A 10,246-nucleotide genomic window follows, 5' to 3' on the forward strand; every position below is an offset into this window, starting at 1 on the left:
ATAATCTTATTGCTCATCTCCAGCAAATGTTTGGTATTAACTAATTCTCTTATTCCAAAAGATCCTCAGCATATCAGCTGTAAGTCAAAGCACTGGAGATCTTTCCTGGCCTGCTTAGGGAGTTTTGGCATCTCTTTGGAGCAAACTGCAAGGCTTTGGTTGAATTTAATAGTTTTGAATTAAACTGTTAATTGGATTTTAGCACTACTGACTTGCATAAAATGAATCCTAAAATGCCCTTGTTCTAAGTGCATTTTTCTTAAAAAGTATCTTCTGGTTAAAGCTTCAATATTGTGTTGAAATGAGTACATTCCACTGAACTCAATGGGACTTACTTCAGAGTAAACAAGCACAGGGGTCAAGCAGTATGTCCAGAGTATTACTTTGGACTGTTTGAATTGATCCAGGCTACCCAAAGACAAAGCACTTAGTGTCAGGGTTTTATTGGAAGATCAAGTACCATGTATTGTTTTTTTTGCAAGATTTGCTTCTGTGCAAATGTATTGAGGACAAAGATCTCCAGCAATTCTTAAGTCAACATAACTCCAAAATCCAGAGGCTGAAGATAATTCTCTGTAAGTTAAAACAACTATCTTTTTGTGTGCAGTTGTATCCAGCATATGTTTTACTGGAAATTGAGTACCACTGAGTTGAAGGAACCTTGTGCTGAAGTAAAGGTGCATTGGGCTATAAGTAATTGTGCAGTGCTGGAGTCACTGAGATGAGGTCAGAAGCAGGGCTGCCTGTTGTGTATTTGTTGTGTACTTTAAAAATAAGAATATCGAGCCTAACAGTCAGAAATAAGTTCCAATTTCACTCGGTGGTGGCCCCTTTAGGTACTCCCTCCTGGAAATAAGCCCTGTTGATCACCGCAGATAAAAGAGACTTGGGCTTCCATCTTCCCCCACCAATATAGTCCTTAGTGAGGACCAAGCTGTCAAAGAAATTGCAAGCAACTCCCAAAGCAGTGGGGAGGAGCCATAGACTGGAAGGTGGGAGCCAGGATAGAAGGGGCAGAGAGGTGGAGTAACAAGACAGAATTTATGAGGCTGGTCAATAGCAGCAGCATCATCATCATCAATCTTTTCAAGGAGGCAGGGAGGCTCCTGCGATCCAACTATCTTCCGGCTACCTTTGCTTCTCTTATTCAGTAATCTAGCTGGACATCTAGCTGCACATCACCTGAAAAGAAATTGGGAATACCCACAGCACGGAACCGGCAGATCGTTGGCACTAACTTGCCTCTGACCTCAGGAGCGCAGCTTTTTGGAGAAGAGCAGGAAGACTCGCACCTGAGAGCCCGAAAGAGGGAAAGAAAGAGAGCGCGAGAGAAAGCGCGAAAGATCGGGGAGGGAGCGAACAAAGAGGCTTTGAGGATGTTCTAACGATGCCGCGGGCGGCCACTCGTCCTCACGGAGCCTTCTGGGAAGGGCGTTGCTGGCCGAAATGATGCTCCCAATCTTTCCTCGGCGCGCCAAGCAGAGAGATCAGAGGCAAAACACAACCTAAGCCCAGGAGCGCTCCGGAGCAAAGAAACCATCCCGTGAAGGGGATCAAGTCGGGTTCGGAAAGGGCCTCAAGCAGGAGAGCGCCGTAAGAAAGCTGCGCGTCGGAGGATGGCTGGTCCACCTGCCTCGTCGCTCCTGGCGGCGGTCGTCTGCCTGCTGGCCTTGAAAGGCCCCCACCTCTCCAGGGGAAGGCAGAGCGAAAGCCGGTCTGCGGCATCCCAGGACGGGGAGCCCTGCTGGGTTAGCAAAGCCAGAACCGCGACTCTCCCTCAGCACCCTTATGCGAGCTACCCGCGTCCCACCGTGGGAGCGGCAGCCTCGGCGTCGGGGCACAGAACAGCGCCCTCGAGGCTCCGCCGCGCTCCCAGTTCTGACGGGAGCAGCGTGGAAGACACGTGGGAAGAGAGCAACATTTTCCCGCTACGCCAAAGCGCAAAAGCCGGCCCTTCTGCCCCAGCTGCGAGTTGGACGCCGGATTCCGTGGCTGCGCTTTACTTCTCCGGCAGAGCCGCACAACTACTGTTGCGGCCGGGAGCCCTCGCAGAGCTGCCCCGTGGCGAATTCACCATCGAAGCTTGGGTGAAACCCGAGGGCGGGCAGAGCAATCCGGCGATTGTCGCAGGTAAAGTTGTGGAAGTAGGTTAGGCTAGGCCCGAGGGGGAGAATCGGGCCGTCTTGGCATTCGTTCATAATTTTATACGAACTGAAAGAGAACGGAGGTTCGTAAGAAGCTTAAAGGCAGAACTGGGCATAAACTAGGCACACGTGACCCGTGACGCGTGGTCGAATCTCCTGCCGTGAGATCGAATAGCCCCGAAGGGTTTTCAGTCGGGTCGTTGCTTTTGGGCGTTGCGTTACTGTGCTTGAAGTTTCAAATATTGTATCTGTGAGAGGGAGAAGGGACATCTGCAGGCAGCAGAGAGCCAGAGTAGTTCATTTCAAGCCTAGAATCCCACTGTGCCCTTGCAAGTGGGCTTGTCAGCACCATATATTGGTCAAAATCACGATTAAAAAAAAAGCAAGCAAGCACATTGGCTAATAGCTATAATAATAGATATTTGGATTGATTTTCGCCAGTAATTATCTTTTCTCCCCATTTCTTGATTTGCACTACTGAGGTAATGAATGCTGATGTGCTGAACAGTTATATTCTGTATTATGCAGTTGCATAATATACATTTTCTATTTAGAGTTATGTTAAACATATGTAACATGTTAAGAGACACAAGCCTGGCTATTCAGGAATCCATCTGTTCTCTTCTATACTTTATTTTGTAATGGACTGTCCTGTGTACTCTGCAACAACAGCTTTTGCTATTTAAAGCTACTTTGCATGTATTATTCAGAAGGAAACTCAGTGAATTCAGAGAGACAGAGAGAAACAGAGGCTGCTAGATTATTACTGCCCTGCCCCAGTAAAAGCTGGTTCTCTAAAAAATAGCTCTGACAATTCGTTTTTGTTTTGGAATTGTAAAAACAGTTTAGGATGGGAAATACCTAGGAGGCTTCAGTTGGACCTGGTTAATACTGGGTTGCCCATCCAAGGATTTAGGCTAGACTGGAGACTGGAAAAATATCCGTGACAAACCACGTCCTACTGTTGCCAAGATCATTATACCACCTCCATTTCAGTGCTGTTCTTTACCCTGCCTGAATTGCCACTGTGATCACACATCTGCTAACAGGTAGTGACAGTTGTTGAAAGAACACTCAGTAGTTGATTGTGGAGTCCTTGCTGAGTGACAAAATATTGGTGAGGCTGTGAGTGGTCATAGAGTTTCAGTTCCTGGATGGTCCTATTAAGTACAGTAGCAGCATTTCAACTATGTCAGCAACTTTGATAGAACAGATGAAGTGTGTGGGAGCAGGAATATGGGAAGAGTCAGTAAGATGTATGTACATATCCATATGAATCTCCTAAGTGATCAGTAGGCAACTTGTGGCCTAAAAAAGATTCTTTGCTCCTGTTGTATTGGAACAGATTAAAAACACTATAAAACAAAGAGCTGGGTTTTGAACCTACAGTATGAGGGGAATGTAATTGCTTAGGAGTATGTTACAGAAAGCCTCCTCCAGTATGTTCCTGCTGAAATGTTTGTTTTAACACCCCTCCCCCCCCACTAATGTGCGATGAGTGACTGCACCCAAGTAAGTCTTGTTAGTGGCAGTCTCCTTGGTGGTTTGTATTGGCTTTCCCAGTGAGGCATGCCAGACCTGATTTTATTATCTTTCTGGCATCAGTCAAGATATTGTTATCCTTATGCACTTTTTAATATAATGCCATGTCATTTTAAATAATTGGTATAAAGAATTTAAAGTAATTTCTGCTCTTTTTATGCTTGTATTTTTTAGTCACTCTAATTTAAAAAGTGAGATTGCAATTTCAGTATATTGTAAGCCATTCTGGCAGAATTCTGTTTTGAAGAGTACCATGGAACTTTTTTAAAAAAATAAATAGATTATGGTACCCCATATTTTTTCATCAAGCTGGATGATACATAAAGCTAGATATGGGAGGGAAGGAATTATGAGAAAAAATTATGCAGTCCACCAAATATTGTAACCAGGATGTTCACTTTTAGACCCAGCTGCAAGGTGGATTAATTGAATTAAACTGCTATGTGCTATAGGTATCAGATTATGGGGATAAAGGAAGAGTGATTTATCTTGCTGTTACTTCCTTTTGCCTCTAGCTGACCAGACAGAAAGCAAATAGTTAAAAGTAAAGAGAAATTTAATAATTTTATCATTAGATTACATCAGGTAATGAAGTAGTTAGTCATTTGAAGCAAAATACAGTACCGTCCAGCAAGATGAATTGGGTTGCAAAGTGTTTGTTTACTTTATTATATAAACTGTGAATGTTACAGTTTTTCTTGAAATTACGGGCAACAGGGATGCTTTGAATTCATAAGTTTCCCCAGTTGGGGTTTGATGCATTATGCATATGTATTTTTCTTTTTTGGTGCCTCTGAATCAGTTTTTGGCTCCTGGTGGACTGCCTGGACAAGTCCTGCAGTTTTCTTGGCAAGGTTTTTTTTTTAAGTGGTTTGGTATTGCTTATTTCCTAGGACTGAGAGAGTGGGATTGGTCCAAGTCACCCAGCTGGCTTTGAGTCTTAAGGCAGAACTCATTGTCTCCTGGTTTCTAGCCTGATGATTTAATCATCACACCAAAGTGGCTCTCTATAGGTCATGTAGATTGTACTATTTGATGCTTCTAAGTATGTATTAATTTATTTGGCTTGCCACATTAAAGACAAATAAGTAAAAACAGTAGAGCCCAAGCATTTGCAGATAAATGTAGCAGTAAAATCGGGATGTGCTTCATTCATGGCCTTTGAGATTTATTGTATAGAATATAGGAGACAAATAATAGAGGTTGAAATCCTAGTGTAGTGAGAATAAAGATTATTGAAATTTGGTGTAATTTTATTGATTGATTTATGTAATTTTACTGGCCACCTACTTTCAGTAGATTTGGGCAGTGCCCAAAACTAAAAAAGACACACAAACAGCTAAAAATGTTAAATCAACATATAACCCAGAGTATAATTCTCTAATAACAAAATCCACAAAGCAGGGGCCATTAAACAAATAGCAAACATCAATCCCTGCTATTAAAATTATAAAATGATGTGCTGTTTTTTCAGACTGAAGACTACAGCAAGCCTTTGGGTCACATGCTTATAGAGGCATATTCCAAAACAGCAGTATGTAAAACATGGACAGAAGCTAAATTTAATAGTATTTAAATACCTTTAAATGATATGAAATTATATGAAATTAATTACACCAATGCAATTACTTAACAGCTTTTGAAGCAGTTAAGAGGACAGCTCCCAGAAGGTCACATAGGTTCCTTGGCTACAGATTGTGCATATCTGTAATGCACACAAATACTGTATGTTATTATGCATGAAATCATGAAAGTGAAAATAGAAATCCGGTTGAAGATTGGGAATATGAAACTAACACTGTATTTCTGGAAGACACAATAAAAGTTTTTTGAAACAAGTGACAAAACTTTAATAGAAACAAGTCTTGCTGGCAATGAAGGATTCCAATAATTCTGACATCTACTGAGCATTATTATTTTGCTTCATTTTGCTTTGTTGACAGCCTCAATTTTCTGAAGCTGTAAGAAGGTGAATTTTGATTAAAAGGTGAATACACTGATTAAGTGGAATTACAAAGAATCTTGAGGAATAGAGATATCATCTTAGTATTTATAATGGCAAGAGTTATCAGAATTGAGTCTATTTAGTTCTGTAAATTGGATTTTCAGAGAATTTAAAAAGTTGGTTGAGATTCCATAGCTAGAATTTATGAAAAAGAGAAGAATTCAAAAACTTTCACACGAGAATGAAAAATTGTAAATACACATAAGTTCTCTGATGATATTTTAAAATGATATGATCAGGAATAACATATAACTCAAGAGAATAGTTTAGTTTAAGGAAAGTATCAGCCCCCAAAAGAATTAAGGCTCTTGAGAGATACTGAGACAAGTCAAATAACTTATATTTGTATTTGCTGAGATTGATATTCTGTTTAACTTCTCAATTTTTGAAGTGAAGATTGAAATACTCAATATCCAGATTGCTTTAACTTGACTCCAAGAACAGTTATGTTCAATTGGGACAAGAATATTAAAATGATATAAGGTTGTTTTTTGCCAAGATAGATTTAGAGACTTTCTATTTTTTTTTAAAAAAATAAGCTCTTGTTTTAAAGACCAGATGAGTTAATTGTAGAATTCCAAAAGAGCCTCTATATATAATACTTAAGAAATTACAATGTGAACATCAGTTATAATCCAGAAAAATAGAACCAGAAAAATATCCCAATTTTCAATTAAGGAATGCAAAAAACTTAAAAGAGTAGTCAGCATAGGGTTGGTATGGAGCAGAATTCAAGAACATATTATTATTAGTCAATCTGTACATATCTAGAATATGTTTTATTGATAACTAGGAACCACCAAATTTTAAACTAAATAATTAAAATATTAATGATTATATCCTATTAGTCTAGTGGATCATAAGTAAATATGTTTTATTTATAAGATCACACACTATTGGCTAAAGGATAATAAACTGCCATCAGTTGTTAGGAATAAAAAAAATATTTGAAGGCAACAATCGTGCTGATTTGAGATAACATTGACAAATGAATGGTACATGTTGTGGAGAAATGGGAACAATTCAGGTGTTTAAAATCCTCAAATCTCCAGACTCAATAGTTAGGTTATATATGGAAAAATTGCATACCGTATGATTTATGCCAGCAGCTAAAAGATTACATAATGGAAAACTGTTTCTTAGAAGCAAATAATTCCTAGAAATAGAAGCTAGCATGCTGAGAAAAAGGTTGGGACAGAAATTTGCCATTCACCTTTCTGGTGGTAGGAAGGGTGCTGAACTATGTAGACCCCCCTGGGTATTGTTTGATAGAGGATAGGGAAAGGGAAAACGTAGACTTTGCATTTTACAGATTGAATTGTGATGCAATTATCTATTGACCTTTGTGCATTTCATGACTTTATGGTGAAATTTTGGGAATAAAATAAAGCATGCATTTTTATACTAGGGAAATTTACTTGCAGGAAATTCATATATTTGCAAATATATAAAATATCTAAAAATTAGGAAAAATGTATACAATATATATGCCAGGATATCTATTTCTTGATTAGGGGAGAAAGGGAGGGAGGGAGGGAGGGAGGGAGGGAGGGAGGAAGGAAGTGTACATATAGTAATTGTTCTGAAAACTCTGAATGTATTCATGTCAGCCCAGATACTGATTGGCCTTTTATTTTTTTCTGTTCCCCCAACACTTTCTGGATAGTCTCCTTTGGCTGCATTCCCTGGATGAGGTCCAGCCTTACCACAGTGAGAAGGCAGTATAGCCGCTTGATGAATGAGACAAGGAGAAATATATTTGATGATTTAAGTTAAGTGCCATTAATAGTCTGATGACATGTGGCTCTATTTTTTCTTGCCATCTGAAAGGTGAGGAAACTGAGTTTTGAAATGGAAATTAGCTGGGGTATTGGATTGAATAAGGATTGGACAGAACAGGTCTTTTTAAGATGGATGAAATGTGAATAGCTTGCTTGCCAGCATTTCTCCTGTTTCAGAGGATGTTACATTGATTCACCTTAAGGGGTTTTTGGAAAAGTAAAGTCTCTCATGACCTTTTGACAGCTTTACAGAGGCTGCCAGGTTTTACCACTTATGGACAGGATAATTTGCCATGATGATTCATACTCTGAGCATATGCTGGCAATACTACTACTGTAGATATCTACTTTCCAAAAAGGTTTGAATTGGAAGATCTTCCTATGCTAATAACTATGATTCAGATTAGCGTATTCAACTCAGTGTCCTCATCTACAAAAGCATTTGGGCTACATTGATGAGAACAAACATTAAATCTAATCTATTGTATGGGGTTTGAACATTGTCTCCAGATTTACCAAGAACTATAATACCTGATGTGCATAAAAAATACTAGAATGCTAGAAAATTATTAAACAACAGAGGTTTAACTTCTCAATTTTTAGAATATTCACCTGAATAGGAAATACTATACAACTCTGAAATTGACAAATTTGTTTGAAGTGGAAAACTTTTCATGGAAATATTTCGTCTCCACAAAGTTCTTCAGCCCATATTTCCGACTACTACAATGCCTTATACAGCACTGACCTTGCAGAAAACTTGGGAATTTCAGTTCGCACAGAGAATTGTTACTTGAAATTTGATTGATATACCCAGATTCATGACATTTCTGTCAATTCTGACATCAGTGTATATGCATATTTGCACCCGCAGCTTGGGATATGAATGCTAAAGCAGGATTCCTTTGCATAACAGATCACATGTGCAATAATATTTTATTCTTTTCTGAAGAGAGACATTTTAAATAAAGAAAATCTAAATGATATTAAAATTGAACAACAATATTTCTAGCAGATGCTGAATGAAAAATTAATGGGCAAAATGATGGACAAAAATCTGCCCAAACCTAATATTGAAAATTTTAAGTTTTCAATTACAGTATGTTCCTTTGTCAGACAGAGTAAACCTGGTAAAGTTTGGACCATTAGTTTTTTTGTGATTTTTTTTTTCTAAAAAAAAAGCTAATGAGATACTCTTTTCACCAATCTATCCAGGTCCCTCAAAATTGAGTTTTACTATTTGTGTCAACATACTGCCATCCCAATCCTGCCATACATATCCTTAGAATCTTGGTAAAATTATTTCCTTCATTCAGATTTTTAGTCTGTTAGAATCAAGTCCCAACGGCGCTTTTTCAAAAGGCAACTGGACTTCTCTTGTTTTTCCTTGAAGATGTTCTTCCTAACTGAAGAAGCTTCTTGGATAAGAAGTGAAATGTCTTCAAGGTAAAACAAAGGAAGTCCAGTTGCCTTTTGAAAAATCACCTTTGAGGCAATCATGACCTGGATGACCAAGAATCTCCATAGATTGTTAGAATCAAGGCTTTTTTTAAAAATGTATTCTTGTAATGGATTTTGCAGCACCTAGAATTCAGAACAGAATGAAAGGAAGTCTAAGTTAAACCACAACTAAAGATTGGTCTCCTGGAGAGACAATTTCAGGTCTTCATCTGCCATCTCAAGGCTTCTTTTGAATGGCATTAAAGGTTATTGAGAGAGAAGCAGAGAGAGGAGAAGGTGGAAAAAATATTGGAGAGGGACTCTTTATTAATAAATCAATTCACATTTTTTTTGTTTTCTAATAATGAAATCCATCAAGGTAGTTGGGTGCTGCAGATTCTGGAAAATGCAGAACTTTTAAAGAGGAATCACACATGAATAACACTTTTGATTGAATTGCAGCATTTATACAATTTTAATTTGGCAATTCAAGAACAAAATAATCAATTGTAAATGATGTGTATATGTACAGTATAAACATTTTCTGATGAAAATATGCAAAAATGTAACTAATACTAGGCATTTATTCCAGAATGGCTGCATGCAGATGTATATAATTAACTTTACCTTTCTTTTTTACTTTTCTAAATTTCTAAATTCGTCAAGTGAAAAAAGAATCTATAACTGAGAAGAAAGTAATAGTTAAAAACAAATATTTTTTGTGAGATTTTGGTTGTGCAAAGAAGAACTTTCCTGGATCAAGCTAAGGTCTACAGAATCCAGAAGCCTTAGAAAAGTCCCAGTAATCTGCAGGCAGTAAGATTACTGACTCTGGAACCAGCCAATGGACACAATTGTCACACTTCTGCTGGATCCTGATGGTCTATATCTTTTGTTCTGGTGAAGGATGACAGGAACCATTGTTCTTGGGTTGATATATGTGGTCTCATCACTTTAAATATAAGCAAACATTGTATTACTGGAAAGGCTTGAAGCAACCCAAGCATTGAGCATCACAAATACAAGGCATGTGCAAATAAAGATGATTCCCTGCATCTTTAGTAGATGTGCAGAAGATGGCAAGCAAATTCTGTCAAAAATATTAACTGTTCAGCATCCTGCTATCTTTGGTTTATGGGCATCCTATCCAGTCATTAAATGTAGAAATAGGTAAGATCAAAACAAGGAGGAATAATAAGAAGCTTGGAGCATTTTCATCTTTCAGTTCAGCTCATTCCTAATTGAATGTACAATAAAGAGTACAGGACCAGTAACAATAATTTAAACCACATGGTTTTGTGTGTTTCATTTAAAAAAAAAAAAAAAAAAAAAAA

At 38.2% G+C, this 10,246-nt stretch overlaps 1 protein-coding gene across 1 annotated transcript in view; it reads left to right on the forward strand.

Annotated features, from left to right (window-relative positions):
• Window positions 1–1,616: 1,616 nt before the first annotated feature.
• The window catches only part of PAPPA2 (pappalysin 2), a 162,657-nt gene continuing 154,027 nt past the window's right edge, over window positions 1,617–10,246 (forward strand). Inside the window, exon 1 of the mRNA XM_015818519.1 lies at window positions 1,617–2,130. Within this exon, the coding sequence (XP_015674005.1) occupies window positions 1,617–2,130 (514 nt within the window). The remainder of the gene's footprint in view (window positions 2,131–10,246) is intronic.

This window comes from Protobothrops mucrosquamatus, unplaced genomic scaffold, assembly GCF_001527695.2.
Source record: "Protobothrops mucrosquamatus isolate PMUCROS unplaced genomic scaffold, P.Mucros_1.0 scaffold757, whole genome shotgun sequence".
NCBI classification, from domain to species: domain Eukaryota; kingdom Metazoa; phylum Chordata; class Lepidosauria; order Squamata; family Viperidae; genus Protobothrops; species Protobothrops mucrosquamatus.